Source organism: Candoia aspera, chromosome 5 (assembly GCF_035149785.1).
Source record: "Candoia aspera isolate rCanAsp1 chromosome 5, rCanAsp1.hap2, whole genome shotgun sequence".
NCBI lineage: Eukaryota > Metazoa > Chordata > Lepidosauria > Squamata > Boidae > Candoia > Candoia aspera.
In genome coordinates, this window is record NC_086157.1 from 47,356,566 (window position 1) to 47,376,420 (window position 19,855).

General features: G+C 38.2%; 1 protein-coding gene across 1 annotated transcript in view; it reads left to right on the forward strand.

Annotated features, from left to right (window-relative positions):
- The window catches only part of NHS (NHS actin remodeling regulator), a 253,238-nt gene that overhangs the window by 220,018 nt on the left and 13,365 nt on the right, over positions 1 to 19,855 (forward strand). Inside the window, exons 2-7 of the mRNA XM_063305136.1 lie at positions 1,445 to 1,597; positions 3,873 to 4,003; positions 7,937 to 7,999; positions 10,409 to 10,601; positions 15,459 to 15,590; positions 16,747 to 19,722. Of these exons, the coding sequence (XP_063161206.1) occupies positions 1,445 to 1,597; positions 3,873 to 4,003; positions 7,937 to 7,999; positions 10,409 to 10,601; positions 15,459 to 15,590; positions 16,747 to 19,722 (3,648 nt within the window). The remainder of the gene's footprint in view (positions 1 to 1,444; positions 1,598 to 3,872; positions 4,004 to 7,936; positions 8,000 to 10,408; positions 10,602 to 15,458; positions 15,591 to 16,746; positions 19,723 to 19,855) is intronic.

Sequence of the window (19,855 nt, forward strand, 5' to 3'; positions counted from 1 at the left end):
ATGCATTCTGCATTCTACATTCTACGTGGGGCTGTCTTGGGAGACAATGTGAAAATTACAGCTGGCACAAATCCTGCCAGTGCAAAATAATGCCCATTTGAAAGTTGTTTCATGGGTTAGCAATAGTGTTCCAAGCCCAATGCAATGTGTTAGTTGTTACCTTTAAAGTCCTACACAGTTTAGCATCAAGTTATACTTTGCAACACCTTGCCAGAACAGAACCTGCCTGATGCCTGCCTGGTTCAATTTTTCCAGGAGTACCTGCTAAAGATCACAGGGTGTAAACAAGGCAGTAGGCCTTCTCAGTAGCATCCCCCACTTTATGAAGGCATTGGCAGGCCTCACCTTGCTGGCTTTTCATAAGCAAGTTAAAGCAGAGTTATTTCACTGTGCCTTTGGTCCCAGCTGAATGGGAGTGCCATTGTGATTTTTAATAGGAATTTAACTGTCTTAGTTCTGGCTTGTTTTAAATGTTTGCCCTTTTTCAGTTGTTTGCTGCCCAAAGTCCCTTGAGACGGGGGTGGCCTAGGCATGCTGTAAAATAAGTCTAAATAAATCCAAGGGGAAGCACATTTAAAAACTATTACTTGGAATCAACATTAAATCTGTTTCACAAATCAGTAACTTAATCTAGTTTTCATTCAAGGACACAAATACAATGACAACTTTTAACCATTTTGGTGGAAGGAAAGCCTGGCTGTAGCGCCTTGCTAGTTATATTTTAATACTGCCCTAGTATTTTCTGTTGAATGTGCAGAAATACTTCCAGATATTATTGGTTGTGAGCTACAGTACATTTAAAATCCAATCCCATTCCTAGATTTCAACTAATATTTCCAGTGTAAAGAGCTGCTTAATTTTATCAGTGGCTTCTTTCCCCTATCAGTTTCAGTGCTTTCATTTACTGTAGCAAAGGCCTTTCCATTCATGTCCTGATTTAGTTAACATCATGCCTCTTGAGATCTGCAAGGGCATAAATGTAGTCAGATGAGCGATTTGAAGGCATAAGAGAACAAAATTCAAAGGAAGTTTTTAAACCAACTAATTCACATTTAGTGGTGGTTATCTTATCAGTGAATTTAAGAAAACAAGCAACACTGGGTCCTTTACTGGAAGCATTTACCAGGGTTTCTTTAAAATTCAGGTTCAAAGACTAATATACATTATATATATATATGTATGTATGTATGTATGTATGTATGTATGTATAATGTTAGCATCATAATATTTCTGAAAGTTGATTAATTCAAGAACCCTTTTCTTTCAGCAGTTTATGGATACATCTTTTCATGTTTTTCAAATGATAGGGTATGTTGACCCTTTTTATTAGCAAGGTGCAACATATATTGATATTTGGAATTGTATAGATGTATACAGATCATTGCATTTAAAAAGAAGGGCATTGCTGGAAATGCTTAAGTATCCTCTTCATTTGATTCTACAGCTGTCTCAAACTTGGATGCAGAAAGCAAACTGAATGTGTACTATCATGCACCTTGGTACCAGGAGAGAAACATTTTCCTTCCTTCTACCAGACCAGCGTGTATAGAGGACCAGCATCGCCATGCCAAGCAGAACTTGAGAGCCTTGAGGAGGGGTAATTTTTTTTTTCTGAATAATTTACAAAAATCCAAATATATGTTCTGGTGTAGTTAATGAAATAGTAGCCTGTGAAAGATTATGTTTCTTCTTTAGTGGCATGTTAATTCATCTTTACTTTGATCAGTTGTCTTTCATTGGTTAGGTCACAAGTCCAACAAGGCCAGTGGAAGTATGACTGAGTTGTCTCTGACATCTTTGTTTTGTTTTTTTTAATTCTGGGGAGGTTGCAAAATATAGGGGAAGGCCAGTTTAGGTCTTTACATTTTTCCTCTCATCTCATCCTTACACTAAAACCCATTTCCAGCTAGTTTTTCTTTGCTACCAAGACTTATCTTGTACAAGGATCATTGTTGTTATGTCTGAAAACACATCTGTAAAACAGTACTACAGATCACTGAGTGCATCACTTTGCAAGAATGTGAATCTGAAAACCAGCTTGCTTTTAATTTTTTTAAAAATTGGTTAGGTCTATAAAGTATACATTAGTCTTCCAGGAACTTTGATTAACTGGTTAGGAAAAATAAAACCCTGTCAAATGAACCCTGTAAACCCTGTAAAACCCTGTAAAAAACTTACAATTCAATCGGATTGGAGAAGCCAACCACACAAAATTCATCTGTAATAAATTAAGTCAAATCATGTCATCTTCACATCAACCCAGCTCTTGGTGTTTCCATGAACACGTCCATGTAGCTATCTTAGAACAATATAATAGTTTGCCATTGTCTTATTTCATTGTTTTCTCAATTTTCCAATCTTGCCTACATCTTGGTATTTCTTGGCAGTCTTTCCTCCCAGCGTTCACCAGGTCTAAACCCTGTTTAACATTTTTCAAGGTAAGCTTGACTAGTTCTTGCCCTCTGCTAAGGCAATAAATTAAGATGAGGCCTATTGAACATAAATTGGTCCCCCTGCCCCCCAGAATACACATGCATCTGTGGACTTAGATTTTATTCCATTTGATAGGAATCGTTGATAGATTCCACTTTTGAATTCTTAAAACGTGATGTCGCCCTTAGATATTAAGATAAATAATCTGTTCAGTTTCTAACATTTAAGAAAAATAACAGCACATTGAAAATGTGGATAATTGCTTTAAAATAATATATTAAATAATTTCTTAGCAAATAGAGGGTGAGACTTATTTTAATAGAATTACAAAGAGCTAAAAAGGGAATTATTATTATAGTGATATTAAAATTATAATAGAGCTGTTCTGGATGTTAGCCATTCTGCATCATAGCTGTTTTAGATAAATTTAATCTTCTTCTGCCATCTTGTGGTCAGGAAATAGCTCCTTAAACAAAAGTATACTAAGACCAGGCCTTTAATATGTTTCCAAAAGCCAATGCCATATGTAATTTAAGCTATATATTATACTTGTACTGTACTATTATTTTTAAAATGTTTTATCAAAATACAATCACATTCAAGTTTATCTTAGATGTTTTGCCTCATTTGTAGAGCAATTTTTTGTCTCTGGAGAGTCAAAGCTATAGCATATTCATTTACTACCATATGGGTTTTATTGGTAGTAGATGCTGAATGAAGGAGAACAAATGAAAACAGAATTTGTCTTTTTCTTTTGTGTTATGTTTTGCAGAGGTGTAAGTTAGTTTCATCATAGAATCCAATAAAAAAGAAAAGAGATAAACAAGTTATCAGTGAGGAGTATGTTTAAGTAAATATTTGTGCATTCAAGTCAGTTTTTGACTCCTGGTGACTGCCTGGATAAATCCTTGCAGTTTTGTGGCAAGGTTGTTCAGAAGTGGCTTGCCACTGCCTCCTTCCTAGGGCTGAGAGAGAGTGACTGGCCCAAGGTCACCCAGCTGGCTTTGTGCCTAAGGCAGGAGTAGAACTCACAGTCTCCCAGTTTCTAGCCTGGTGCCTTAACCATTACACCAAACTGGCTTTATCACTGAGGAAATCACTTTTTTAGAAAATTCCATCACTTTTCACTGAATGAGATAATATAGCAGTTTAGGGATAACTTCCAATCAAATATTTGTATTTCTGCCATGAATTCAATAGGAGACTTTAGGAAGAACCCACATTTTCATTCTCAGTAACTATACCATTTACAACATGGGGATAATCATTCTGAAAGTCACAATATATTGACAGAACTATGTGTAGATTGTTACTGTATGTAATCCTTAACTAAGTATAACTACCATGCAGTGCATCAAATTGAAGTTCAGGTATTTTATGTCAGGAGCCTATTTTTATATGTATATCTTGCTGAACTATGGTCTTATTCTTGCTTACAGAGCACCGAAACCTGGGGGATAACAGAGAACAAAAAACTGCGAGCCAAATTGTGGTAGCTCCCCCATTTCCCTCTTTTCCTGTGATCTACAGTAAGAAGAAAAAAGAGACTAAGGACCATCGCTTGCTAAAAGTAAGTTCTTCCTTGTCTCCTAATGCATTTCTGATGTATTAGTATGGTTTGGGCTACCAGCAACTTATCCAGCCAAACATCTTTGTCTTTAAATGTCAACTGACAGGGAAAAGTTTGCCAGGTAATGCCAGGAGAAACAGCATCTGCCAAGCCTCTGTCACGTTGCTAGTAAAGGCATAAAGGTGAAGCCTAATTATCCGTAGATTACAAAACGGACAATTATGTGGTATTCTTACCTCATTTTCCTGCTGTTGAGTTTCTTAATCAAGCCACAGATTTTAAAAAAATGTTTACAGTATTCTTTATCTTGGTCTTACTATAAATTCTAAATTTAAATACAGGATAATTTTCAGCAGATGGGTAGTCATTTGTGTTAATCAGAAGGAGCCTGCACCAAGATATGTGCATTTATTTGTGACAATAATTATCAATAAAGCAATAGCATGAAGAGTTCCATTATAAAATACTCATGCTGGTGTATTAACTAGAGAAGATGCTATCAGACAGTTGGCTGGGGAATTCTGGGAGCTGAAGTCCACACACCTGAAAGCTGCCAAGGTTGAGAAACACTGCCCTAGAGCAGCCAACGTTTTCAAGCACCTATAAGAACAGCGGGGGGTAGTGAGGTACCATCTATCTGTGGACCAATGGGATTCTGCTTTGTGTCACATGATCACTTGGGTATCTGCAGCAGGGAAGGAGGGAAAATGAACTGTGCATCATATGATCCAAATTCTACACCTTTTGTACTTGTATTGTGTCACTGCCAAATTTGCATTGTAGCGTCAGATGCATATTGTTTTTCATTCTGATGAAATCTCAGCTTGCTATATATACCCCTGCCTGATCAGCTGACTCAGTCTACTTCTGGAGGGAAAATTCTCCATTCAGATCTATAAAACTATAAATGAAATTCACTGGACAGCATCTGAGATTAGATGGAACACACATTTTCCTTGTCTCCCTGAATGTCTCCTCTGCTGCAAGGATAGCAGTTTTCAGCAGTTAACTAATTGAAAAGTTGTTTCCACCTTTGCCAGGTTCTGAAATGGAAATGTCCCCTGGTTTCTGTTTGGGACATATTCCTTCCTGTGGAATTTAATTTCTCCTGCCTGACTTACATGCTTTGTTTTGGGTACTAGGTAAAACTTGGCATGCCCTCCCTCCTTCAAAATTTGCACATCTGTTTCAAGAAAATAATGCCAGCACTATAGCAATTATTTGCCCTCATCAAAACTATTTTTGAATCAGGAAAGAAGTAATTCTTCCATGTTTTTCTGTGCCCTTTCACAGGCTTCACTTTCACTTACATTGTGTAGCATCTAATTACAATAAATGCTTTAATATTGGATCTACACATTCACATGCTAGCCTGTTCAGCATAAGTAAACTAATGATTTTCACAGAATCATAATGTTAGAAAGGAACCTTTTGGTGACTGAGTCCAACTCCGTATTCTCTATTGGAATCCATGTTAAAGCATCCTTTATGGATAGCTATCCACCCTCTGCTTGAACACATTGAGCGAAGAGAAACTACCACCTAAATGAATGAATCCAATGTTGAACAATTCTTATTGTATTCAAAGAAGGCTATGATATCTTTCCATAGTGTTCTCTTCTCCAACCATCTTTATGCTGAGAGTGTATGGTGTTTTGCAGCTCGTTGTCTTTTTTTCAGCTTTCCCCCAACAGGTGCCCTCCAAATATTTGAATTATGACAACTTTACAGAGAAAAATTAAAAGTTATGTTAATGCTGCAGTGAATTAACCATAATAAAGTTACCAGCAGAACAGCATTTAATAACTCTTTTAAAAAAAACTCCTGAAGAAATAAAACAGGTATTCTTAACTTGGAGAGCTACTAAAGCGGTGTTTCTCAACCTTGGCAACTTTAAGATGTATGGACTTTAATTCCCAGAATTCCCCAGCCATTCTGGGAACTGAAGTCCACACATCTTAAAGTTGCCAAGGTTGAGAAACGCTGTACTAAGGTTATACCTTCTTGTGCACAGGTCTATACCCCTCTCCTCTCTGAATTATGCTGATGACATCACTCAAGAGCCAGTACCTATTGGAACAGTGTGACTGTCTGCAGCAGGACTTCCATATGAGCTTCAGCCCTGCACTTTCAAACTGTCACGTTGTCCTTGTGGGTGGCAGTGCTGCTCCTCATATGTTGGATTTTGAGTTGGGCTTGTGCCTGATGCAAAGAACAACCAACTTCTGTAGTAGAATACATTACCATTTCTTAGAGTCTTAGACCATAGAAATGTTCAAAGCCAATATACTTCCTGTAAAAGAGATGGTGGAAAGTGCTATTTTGACAATTGAACTGTATGATACAACACCAATGTCTGCACAATATGTACTGTATGAGCCACCATACACTCACTTATATGCCCTGGGAGCACACAACACAAGTTGCCATGTGTTTAGTCCTCTATCCCTGATAAAGAAGGCTAGAAGTCTGCACCTTCTCTCCTGTTTCCTGCCTTTTAATGGTTTTCCTTCTGGAAGAAATTTTATAAAGAGATTTCTATGGTGGTATGATTAAGATTGGTGGTACTATGGACAGGCTTGTAGTAACCTTCCTCACCCCATGTCCCCCATGTGGCTGCAAGGGGATGAAAACTGCAAAAGCGATAGAAACATGATCATTTTCACAGGACTTTTCTATGGTGACCTTTCAGTCTTTTGGGTGAGGTGAACCAACTCAGTCCCTGGTAGATAGTTCACGTGACATGAGAGGAAGTAGTTGACAGGAAGGGTAGAAATTAAAGTCCAAAGCATCTGATAAGCACAACTATATGCTGATCAGTGGTTTCTGTGACAATCAACAAGTTCGCCTCAATTTGATTCAGAACTGGGCTTAACTATTTCACTACCCCACCTCCATTCTCAGCTTTCCAAACCAACACTTATTGGTTATTCCATACTGTGTTTGTATCCTTGACATAATCAGAAGCAGCATAGGGTCCAAAGCTTCTTTTACATGGCCAGGAACCTCCAGCCCTCCAGAAAACTCTCCTGTGCTCTACAGCTGCTCCTTTTCTGTACCACTTGGGGTGCTGTTAATGGTCAGCGACATTCCAGGGCCATACAATTTGGAATGTGTCTCTGACAATATCCAAGGCATCAAGTGAGGACATGTCAGTTTTACTCAAGATCCAAGCAAAAGAATAAATTTGGGGTTAGTCCTTTTTTTTGTATTTCAGGTAAACTCTGATTTGGAATCTAAATTCATATTACAAACTAGGTTAGTAAAATCTTCAGTGATTTTGTTTGCTTTTTTTAAACAGAGTGCCTCATGTTAGCCTAAGGATGGTAAGCTTGGAACATGTTACAACTCTGTACCCTGTGATGTACTAGCTCCTTATTTATTTATATTTATTTATCATATTTTTATCACCGCCCATCTCCCCCACACCGGGGACCCCATGGTTCCGTTTCATCATAAGAAATTCCGTGACTAGATTATTTGAGATTAATAGGTAAAAGTTACAAATCAGATACTCTCCACACACTTTTCAATGGTTTGATTACATAGTATGTCCTAAAACCCCAGAAACCAGAAGGAATAGAATTAAACAATCAAGACATAGTTTGCTGCCTTAAGAATTGGTATTGTCAACTATCGAAAAGCTTGTTTGGGAAAAACCTGCACACTTGATTACTTTTACGTCCATTAACATCCCCCATCTGTCTAAATAAACATATGGAAACTAAGGAGCAAATTATGATTGATAAACAGGTTCTCATGACAAAAACTTTATAGATTTATATTTCTCACAGGAACAGTATGCAGTGAAGAAATTTTTTAATGCTAAACCATGCATTTCAGATATACTTTGATCAAAAGCACAGAAACATTTGTTCTATGTGTTTTAATTTTTTAATCATTTTCCCCTCCCCCCACATTTCATGTTTATAGTTTTACAGAACCCGTTCGCCTTCCCCCACTGAGTGTTGCCACATGACCCCGTGGAGTAAAAAGGTACTGGAAGATCACTAAATAAAACCTTCTCTCATAATCTGTCCCTTTCACTCCCTAATCCTTTTTCTTGCTGCTTTTTGGCTGACTAACTTTGTGGTCTTTATTTCATGCTCTTACCAACAAAGAACATCAACTTTTATTCCCCATCCCCCCCACCCCATCCCAGTTTGGTGTTACGTTTTACTACAGTAGATTTAATAGCAGATGAGCAAGTTTCCTTTTGCTGATTAGTTTTAAATGCCTGAACTAAATTTGAGTACTGCTGAAAAAAAATAGATGGCAATCTCAGAAAACTACAAGAATGCATCCAGTGATATTAATGCCACACCATGGACCTAGTCAAAGGACTGTTATCACTGCCATTGTTTGCTGAAGAGCGACCCTGGCAGATAGTCAGAGATTGTGGTCAGGTCACTTCACTCCCTTTGTCCAAAATACATTGTTATGCAGGGAAGGTATTGGTCACAAAATGCAAGCTAATGCAGGCTATGGGGGGCTTTTTTTTTTTTGCATGAACCAACTTTTTTCGCTCATAGGTTACCTAGGAAACAAAGTCTTTTGTGCTCGTAGTTTATATGAACTATTCATGGCTGCTAGGAACAGCACAAAAGCTGAACAGATAAAGAAAGTGGCAATGTTTTCCTAACCTGGAGATGGACAGAAATATTTTCCAGGAAGACGGGTCCCTTTTACATTTTTGTGTATAATTTTGCAGCCATTTCTGACAAGGTAAGAAAGTAGCTTGATGTAACTTGGATAAATCGCTGTGAAGTGCAGCCTTCAGCATAGATGTAGGGGATTAAGAATGATTGTGAGTCTATTTTATGCCTTCAACAGGAATGTTGGGCAAGGCATTTATGACAAAAAAATAACCTAAAGTTAATTTGACTGTGGTTCTCAGTTATAAAAAATAAAAGTACTTCAATGCTCTGACAGATTTTAAAAATTCACAGATTAAATCTTATTCCTTTAACGACGGCTAAAAGAATGAAATGCTTCTGAATAAACATAAAGGCAAAATATCAAGGAGTCATCAGAACTGAAGCTGAAAACTAAAGTTAGATAAGAGGCAGACTCTTCGGGACGACTTCTTCCAGTATATAGGAGTATAATGATTGAATGAAAAATATGCACTTTAAAAATTGGGAAAAGGTGTATTTATCATTCAAGAATTTGCCATTTTTCAGTTCTGTAAACATTTGCACCCATTTTCCTAATCTTTTACTCTCAAATAATAAAGCAACAAAGCACAACAGCCCTGCTTTCTTTTTTTATTTTTTTTACATTCTACTCTTTGAGGTAGCTGGTCTCTCTTAGTTCCTGTTTATCTTTTGTGCCTTGTTTAAATTTTGTGTTCTGAATTACATCTGCATGACTATTAGATACTCTAAAGGTGCTGGTTCAAACTTTACTTTTTAACTTTCCTTTTGATATCCAGTATTTATTATCAGATGGCTGTGTTCTCATGACACACTTAACTTGGTGACCAAAAACCTATTTTCTGGTTTAATGCTGTATGCTGAACAGTAAATTAATCAAATGTGCCAGGTTTGTATTCCACAGCAGCTACTAACAACAACCCCAGAGTAACACTATTCGAGCTCAGGATTTGTGAATGCATCCACTAGATCTTAACCTAACCTGGTTAACTATGTTGTATGGACACAGTGAATGCACCCATTTGGTTGACTTTAAATGCATAGCTTGGGGCTCCTATGTTTCAATTCCATTAATTTCAGAGACTCTTTACTTTGAAGTAAAATCGGGTATTTTAAAAATCTAAAATATTTTGTATACTTCTTTCAAATATGTTGAATGCATGAGAACAATTCTTAGCACCATGCTAAAGTTCTACTGAAATCAGTGTTGCTTAAAGTAATGTTACTCAGCATCAGGTATGGTTGTAAACCATATGTAAATTGTTAAGTATACATTTGTAAGTTTGCATGCAATTAATGTGACATGAATGTTTGTTGATGTATATTTTTAACAAAATGAATACATTCAAACCTACATACAGCTGCAGAAATGGCATGGATCATATAGGTAACCCAGATGTCTGCTAAGTATAAGCATATAGGATTTGAAACTTCTACTTAAAATTTTATGTTTATCTCCAGTCCCTAAATTAGCCTTCCATGAGCTAGTGCATTCCAAATGCATTGCATTACAATTCTCTTCTTCCCTAACCAAGACAACAATGATAGGGATAATGGGGACTGAAGTTTCATACATCTTAAGGGGTGATGCTCTAAATGTTTTCAGTAGGTGAGATATTTTGTATCTACTGTATGGCCATTGAAAGAAAGTTCTTATAAGCTCCAGATAACTCTTCCTTTTTTTAACTTCCAATTCTCACTGTCTTGTTGTTTGTGCATGGATATTGATTTTGATTGTATTTATTTACAGTCCCACACTTCAGAAGAAGAAGATACAGATGTCATGTTAGGGCAGAGGCCGAAAAATCCAATACATAATATACCTTCTACACTGGATAAGCAAACAAATTGGAGCAAAGCACTACCTCTCCCAACTCCAGAGGAGAAAATGAAACAAGATGCCCAAGTGATTTCCTCTTGCATTATCCCCATCAATGTCACTGGTACGAATCTCTTCTTCTTCTTTTGTTGCTGTTGTGTTTTAATCACTTATTTTATTACAGTGAGTATCTCTCTAAATGTAGGATTTTAGAAACAGCAAGTATAAGGCTTCTGAAACAAGCGTTAAGTTTGATATCCACTAAGATGGGAATGGGAACCTCGTGTGGCGCAGAGCGGTAGGCGGCAGTATTGCAACCAAAAACTCTCCCCATGACCCAAGTTCAATCCCAGCGGAAGCTGGATTCTCAGGTAGCCGGCTCAGGTTGACTCAGCCTTCCATCCTTCCAAGGTCAGTAAAATGAGTACCCAGCTTGCTGGGGAAGGTGACGACTGGGGAAGGCAATGGCTATATTCTACCAAGAAAATGTTGCAAAAGCGGCATCCCCCCAAAGGGTCAGACATGACTCGGTGCTTGCACAGGGGACCTTTCACCTTTCACCAAGTTGGAAATGAGTCCCATTACATTCAGTGAGAATGACTTCACATTAAACTTCTGTATTGTGATTATCCATGGACATTGAAGCTGATATAATTGGATTAAAAAGGCATAGTTGTATTCAGCAGCCTTTTATGCTGTGTGATACTCATGTTTGTTATGTGCTGGACTATCCCCTAAAACAGTGAAATAGTTCTAATAACTTACGTTATTGTCATGCTACAGCAAATTAGTAGCATTCTAATATTTGCTTCAATGCTTACCATAATGGTCCAAGGCCCAAAGTGTAGGAGTTATATTCTAATTGATTTATAGGATTTATTTTAAAATTCCTTTCACTTATCAGAAGGCAGTATCTGCATATAATATATAGAAATCTACTTTCCGTTTAGGATTGTACATGAAAAGAGAGAGAGAGAATGACAGGAATTTGCAGTACAATATAAAGTCAGAATGGAAATCCATGTCTACTACCATTTCTGAATTAGCTGTATTGGCTCATTCCACAGAGAAAACATTACACCAAAAATAAATTGTGATGATGAGTAGAGGATTCTATCCATTTAGATCTCAAAAGGTTCTCTATATACAGTATCGCCTCTGAGCACTCATGAAGGTTTCCATATCATTACATAGTAAAAAATAATAATAAAACCACTACAAAGTAAGCAAAAATAAAAATAGCCACTATCAATGTTAATACACTTCTTAAAAATTGATAACTGCCAGTAGCATAAAGATACCTCAATGCCTGCCAAAAACAATCAACAAGGGGCATACAAATGTTTTTTTTTAAGTATTGGGCTTTTCAAGTCATAACCACTAGGCCTCTGTAAATAATTTGAAGAGACACTTTGTTCATGAATTCGGTGTTCCTCTGAATCAACTCTTCAAAGTATCCAAGCAACCACTAGAAAGCTTGATATACTTACTTCAAGTATATCAAGGTCTTACCCAAGGTCTCCTGGAAATGAAGGGGTTCCTTACTATTGTCACCCAGCACCCACAATGAACTGATTCCCTGTCTGGTTGTTGCTGTGGGCAATAACAGATCCACCACTGAAGCCCATAAGGGACATCCCAATTAAAACACCAACATGGGAAATAATATTTTTGGTGTCACAATATCATTCAGAAGACTAGGAGAACTAGTGAGAGGTGATTCATGGAAGTTCCACATAGATAGGGTGGTCCTGTGAATGAAGTTCCCAAGGTAAATTCACACTTCCATAGATTTCAAGAAATCAGGCTACATAACTTTTGTCCAATCCTATCATACCCACTCAGTAAGAAAACCAACCATATCAACAGCTATGTGAGTGAGGGCTCCATTGATGTAAAATTGCAGGATGGCTACATGGGCAGCCAGTCCATGTAGCTCATCAACCCACTCCAAAATGGACAAATAGGCTTCATCATTATCCGATGGATAATGGAAAAAGCCAGGGAGTTTCAGAAAAACATCTATTTCTGTTTTATTGACTATTCTAAAGCCTTTGACTGTGTGGACCATAACAAATTGTGGCAAGTTCTTAGTGATATGGGGATACCAAGTCATCTTGTATGCCTCCTGAAGAATCTGTATAATGACCAAGTAGCAACAGTAAGAACAGACCACGGAACAACCGACTGGTTTAAGATTGGGAAAGGAGTACGGCAGGGCTGTATACTCTCACCCTACCTATTCAACTTGTATGCAGAACACATCATGCGACAAGCTGGGCTTGAGGAATCCAAGGCTGGAGTTAAAATCGCTGGAAGAAACATTAACAATCTCAGGTATGCAGATGATACCACTTTGATGGCTGAAAGCAAAGAGGAACTGAGGAGCCTTATGATGAAGGTGAAAGAAGAAAGTGCAAAAGCTGGCTTGCAGCTAAACCTCAAAAAACCAAGATTATGGCAACCAGCTTGATTGATAACTGGCAAATAGAGGGAGAAAATGTAGAAGCAGTGAAAGACTTTGTATTTCTAGGTGCGAAGATTACTGCAGATGCTGACTGTAGTCAGGAAATCAGAAGACGCTTAATCCTTGGGAGAAGAGCAATGACAAATCTCGATAAAATAGTTAAGAGCAGAGACATTACACTGATAACAAAGGTCCGCATAGTTAAAGCAATGGTGTTCCCCGTAGTAACATATGGCTGCGAGAGCTGGACCATAAGGAAGGGTGAGCGAAGGAAGATCGATGCTTTTGAACTGTGGTGTTGGAGGAAAATTCTGAAGAGTGCCTTGGACTGCAAGAAGATCAAACCAGTCCATCCTCCAGGAAATAAAGCCAGACTGCTCACTTGAGGGAACGATATTAAAGACAAAACTGAAATACTCTGGCCACATAATGAGAAGACAGGACACCCTGGAGAAGATGCTGATGCTAGGGAGAGTGGAGGGCAAAAGGAAGAGGGGCCGACCAAGGGCAAGATGGATGGATGATGTTCTAGAGGTGAGGGACTCGTCCCTGGGGGAGCTGGGGGTGTTGACGACCGACAGGAAGCTCTGGCGTGGGCTGGTCCATGAAGTCACGAAGAGCCGGAAGCGACTAAACGAATAAACAACAGGCTTCATCAAGTGTGACATTTATCTGTACAGTGCTACAGAAAGTACTGTAACAAATTCCTAAACCAACCAGAAGGAATACTGTTGTGATGTATCTGATGTATCCATAAAGCACTAGGGCCCTTGGTCTGACTGACAGCTTGGACTCACTATGACATTTCCTCCTGTAACCAGAAGATGGATCTGATAGGCTCACTTACAAAGGAAGGGGAGAAAAAAAATGAAGTGCTAAACATATTTGTACAAGTTTTATAAGTCATACAGTTAGTAAAGAATATTTATGTATAAGCCAAGATCAACATGAATGAAGTCAATTCCTATTATTGAAGGGAGGCTTCCTTCAGAGAAACAGCAGTTTCTTTTGGCCATATCCAGAAAACATTTTGGTCAGAGTAGTCTGTACATGTACATGTGCAGCTGCTTGAAGCCTTCAGGAAGTGTGTTGCTATTGAATGCTTTGCCCATGATCAAAATGCCACATTGAATTATTTGCAATGCTTTTATGTAGTCTCTAATTACCTTCAGCCTACGCAATGCATTAAAAGTTTTTCTGGTTTAGTACATCTCTGTAATGTATCAGGTTTTAGTGAGAATACTCGTTCAACTTAGAGTATTATTGTAAACTTACCACCACAATTACTGTGTGTCAGTACATAGTAATTTATTTTTTATGAATTTTTTATACCACTTCACTTCAAAACAGTGGCATCCAAGTCACAATGATGTAAAAAAGTATGATGTACAATGATGTGTGCAACGATACTTTGATGCAAATCCCACCACTATGTACTTGTGTCATAAGTCATGATACTTGTGCACATTTTGCCACTTCTTGCCCCCTAGTCTCCAACAGATGGCTATCCTCCAAAGTGCTTCCAGGCAGATTACAGTTAAAAGCATAAATCGATAACCAATAATAAAACAGTTCAGAATACACCAAATAATGCACACTGGCACCCAGCCCATCTGGTTACTACTCTGATTGATACTGAGAGTATAAATTTTTAGACTAGAAATTGGGGGGGGGGGGGTTATCATTGGTTTTTGTACCCTATTTTTGTTCATATAGTGATGTTTCAAATTATACCATGAGATCTTTAGTGTTGAGATAAGGCTATGATATATTTGTTTAGAAAATAGTCTTGCCAAAGTTATGGACAAGTGGAAGCAGGACTCTCTCCATGTCATCAGTGGGAGGAGGAAGCATTCAGTAGAAAATTAACTTCCACTTCAGAGAAACATCACATGCTTTGCATTCAGATGGTTCTGCCTTCAGTTTCATCCATCTTCAGATCTAAAAACCAGATAGCAAATAAGTCCTGCCTGGTGCTCTAGAAAGCCTCTGCCAGTCAGAGACTAACTATTCGGATAATTTGTTGTTTCTTTGTCTGTACCAAGAAAGCAATGTCAAGATTGAAATATGACATCAGTCTGAATGATATTTTATATGGATTGACATATGAAAATACACAGATCATTTGGATTTGTCACTGTATCTTAATCTCCCAACAACACACCTGCAATGCACAGAATCTTTCTTTCTTTTTTTCTTTTTTTAGTAATTTACAGCTGAATTTTTTTTAATTCTCATTTTACACACATCAGTGCCTCCAGAACATAATAACCTTGAAAAACATTTCAGTAAATAGTCCTTGCAAGGAGAGTATCTAACATTCCTTTCACTTCCTTCTCTCTTTTGTGAGTTAGCTGTGGTGTGCGATAAACAACTTTTTTGAGAATTGTAAGGTCTGTCTTCTATTTATTTTCAGGCATAATCTGAAATGTTCACTTGGCCCTCTGTGGTCTTCCAGTCAGAACCATTGTTTATTGTTCCTAAAAGCTAATGTCACCTATTTATGGATTGCAGGAGTTGGTTTTGACCGAGAGGCTAGTATACGCTGCTCACTTGTTCACTCACAATCCGTACTGCAGCGAAGACGGAAACTGAGAAGGAGAAAAACCATCTCTGGCATCCCCAGAAGAGTCCAGCAAGAAATAGGTGGAGTATAAATAAAATCTTGCCTATAGAGCTGTAGTACTGCCTTAATGCAACTCTAGGCTGCTTTCTCAACAGTTTTCCAAACTACTGATTGTAGTTTCAGGTATTATGCATTTGGTATGCTTTATTTATTTTGTAACTATTGCCACCCATCTACATTGCTTCTTACAGAGTCTTGATATGTTGTGGGCTTCACTCCGTAATACAAATACACAGTACATCCAGCCCACATTGTCTAAATATAATCTTACCTGATTTCTGTCAAATTTTGTTCTTTTAGTTTGCTTTATGCATCAAAAGTAAGTAGCTTAAATGATTTTTTTTCTTGTAAAAACCTAACAAATGTTTCCCTGTAATGTGCTGATAAATTGTCACGGACTAATTTATTTAGAAGATCTATTCCAGACAGCTCTCCACATATTATCTGTTCTGAACACTTTATCAACTAGTTTTTTCCCACCATTTTTAACTTCTTACTTTTTCCTCTAAATTGCTAAATATAAAGTTCATTCAATTAGACAAGCTCACTTAGTTTTTTCTTACACTGAAGTCTCCCAGTAGTAACTAGATTAAAGTCACTTAAACTTGTCATGTGAAAGAATCAATATGCTTCTCTTATGGCAACAACAGAAAGATCAGGCTGGCATAAAACCAGCCAGCTCCTTAGATTTCAGATGCACATGATTGGATTATTCCCTTGCAAGTATGCATTTCGAGTCTGCAGAGGAAACACCACTTGGGAGGATTGCAGCAATTCTTTCTTTCTTTCTTTCTTTCTTTCTTTCTTTCTTTCTTTCTTTCTTTCTTTCTTTCTTTCTTTCTTTCTTTCTTTTTCAAATTTTGTTACCACCCATCTCCCGCAAAAGTATTCCTTCTCCCCATCAAATCCTTTGTCCAAATTAGTTTTTCCTCTTTAATAAGGATCATCCTTAGTAATGTTAGATCTTTAATAATAGATCATCCTTACTATGTGAAACATCTAGTGTGAAGGTAGCGACTATTTTTATTTTAATTCTGTTTCGTAAAACTAGAAAAAACTTTGTCATCAGCAAAACTAAAATCTACCTTCTGAACATTTTAGGCCAATGTTAATGTCATAGTTTGTTAGCCAGTGGGAAGCTGTGATGGCTCACAAAATTTTATGTATATATCCTAGATTCTGATGAATCACCAGTAGCAAGAGAACGGAATGTCATTGTGCATGCAAATCCAGACTTCTCTAATAACATCAACAGGAGATCAGGTACCAGAGACTCTGAGTGCCAAACAGAAGATATCCTCATTGCTGCCCCATCTCGGAGAAGAATACGAGCTCAGAGGGGTCAGAGTGCAGTAGCTTCTCTATCTCACTCAGCTGGCAACATATTGGTGCTGACAGATAATGGGGACTCTGTGTTTACATCAATGAGCAATCGTGTTCGATCAAGGAGTCTTCCTCGTGAAGGTGCTAGAGCCAATGAAAAAGACCACAACACTGGTGCCAAAATGTCAGCATATGAAGCAGAACACTTTTTAACAAACCAAGAACGAATTTCCACAAAGAGTAAGGATGCCATTAATAACCACTGCTCACAGGAACACCATCCCAGGGGCTTAGCTTGTTCTCAGCATCTTCACAGTCCAGATCATAACTCAGATGAAAGAGGGAGGTCAAGGTTATCAAGGATGGTGGATTCTGGAAGTTGTGATATTTCATCAAACTCTGATACCTTTGGAAGTCCAATTCACTCTATCTCCACAGCTGGGGTTCTTCTGAGCAGTCACATGGACCAGAAAGATGATCATCAATCATCTAGTGGAAACTGGAGTGGAAGTAGCTCAACGTGTCCTTCCCAAACTTCAGAAACAATTCCTCCTGCTGCTTCGCCTCCACTGACAGGTTCTTCACACTGTGATTCAGAATTATCACTGAACATTGCCCCGAATGCCAATGAAGATTCAAGTATTTTCATAACTGAACACTACAGTGAACAGATAGATAAAATTAGAGGCCACAGGGCAAGTTCTTTCACTTCCACTGTTACTGATCTACTAGATGATCCTAATAACAGCAATACAAGTGACAGTGAATGGAATTATTTGCATCATCATCATGATGCATCCTGCCATCATGATTTCAGCCCTGAACATCCCAAGACTGATAGTCTGGGCTGTCCAAGTTTTACAAGCATGGCCACTTATGATAGTTTTGTAGAGAAGAGCCCATCTGACAAAGCAGACACCAGCTCACATTTTTCAGTTGATACAGAAGGCTACTATACCTCCATGCACTTTGACTGCGGACTCAAAGGAAATAAAAGTTATATTTGTAACTATGCAGCTGTGGGCTCTGAGAATGGCCAGAATACAAGTTTTGCTTCCAGTCTCACCCACTGCAGTTGGCAGGATTATATAGACCATAGGAAGCAAGGAAAACCGAGCATCTCTCTAAAGAAACCAAAGGCAAAGCCAGCCCCACCAAAACGCAGTTCATCTTTAAGGAAATCTGACAGCAGAACAGATACTTCTGAGAAGAAAGAACCAAAGATAACTAGTGGGCAGCAGCACATGCCTCATACTTCAAGGGAAATGAAGCTGCCCCTCGAGTTTGCAAACACACCTTCAGGAGTAGAAAATACTAATCTGCCAAGTAAACAGAAACAGTCCTGGGATAATCAGGATGAGAACGATGTAAAAGGCCTCCCATTTGATACCATGGACATTGTGTCATTTAAAGATGAAGGTGCTGAACAGTCTCACTATGCAGATCTCTGGCTTCTAAATGACTTGAAATCTAATGATCCCTATAGATCTTTATCTAATTCAAGCACTGCTACGGGTACTACGGTCATAGAATGCATAAAGTCACCAGAAAGTTCTGAATCTCAAACATCACAGTCTGGATCAAGAGCCACCACTCCTTCTCTTCCTTCTGTTGAGAATGAGTTTAAGTTGGCTTCCCCAGAAAAACTGGCTGGTTTAGCTTCTCCCTCAAGTGGTTATTCCAGTCAGTCAGAAACCCCAACGTCATCGTTTCCAACAGCATTTTTTTCTGGTCCCCTGTCCCCAGGAGGGAGCAAAAGAAAGCCCAAAGTACCAGAAAGGAAATCCTCATTACAACAATCTTCTTCTAAAGATGGCAGCATATCTTTAAACAAAGACTTAGAACTTCCAGTTATACCTCCTACGCATCTCGACCTAAGTGCTCTTCATAATGTCTTGATTAAACCATATGCTCACAGACCCCAGCTACATGCTTTTAATAATAATAAATCAAATGTAATAGAAGAAGCACTGAATTCTAATTCCTCACCAGCTCTTGCTATTACACCTTCAGTGCTGAAGTCAGTACATCTTCGATCAATTAATAAGCCTGAAGAAATGAAACAGAAAGACAATCCAGACTTTCTACATATTCAAGAACAGAGTTTGGTAACTGCTATTTCTTCATGTAAAATGAAACCACGTGTAAGTAAGAAACAAATATCACATCAGTACTTCATAGAAGATGCCATCGTGTCCTATATCAATCCCTCTCCGGTACAGATAAGCCTAGAACAATTACAAACAGAGAATAGTTCAACTTTCAGTGAAAAAAATACCTGCCAAGAGAATCTAATCTCATTAGAGCAGGGTGTCCCAGCAGCTAAAGGTGTACCAGATCAAATGCATTCAGTACATGAGATTTTACTAGAGAGTACAGCTAATAAAGCTTGTGGGGTTTCTGTTGAACCATTTCCACAAGGCACAACAGTTCTTTCAAGCAATCTTGAAGGGAAAATAGTTACTTGTGGATCAGAACAGGATAAGAGTCTTGGCCCCGTGCAGCTTCCCTATGAATTACCTGCGCACTGTGAGCAAAAGCTGAAATATGAACCACTAAATGAAGATATTCCCCAGTCTGACTCCTCAACTTGGGGAGCAGATACTTGTTATCAGCTAAAGCCTCAGCTTGATCTAAGCCAACATGATGACAAAGTGCCTGAGAATACCAGTTTTGAACCAGAGATCTCAAATATAGATTCACTCAGTGAAAAATGCTCTGAGCAGGAAAATGATATTGTGTCAGGTATTCCAGCCAAAAGTGCCTCAGACGACAGTGATAGCAGATCAGCTGAGAGACAAGGAACTGCAGAAGATGATACCTTAAAAGGTTAGTTCTTAATTATTCTTGTACTACTAATGATATAGCACTTAATGTTAGAGATAATGTTGTTACTTGACTATATTAATAGATAATTTGCAGAGTTCCATTAATTTCAATGGAAGAGTTCCATTAATTTCAA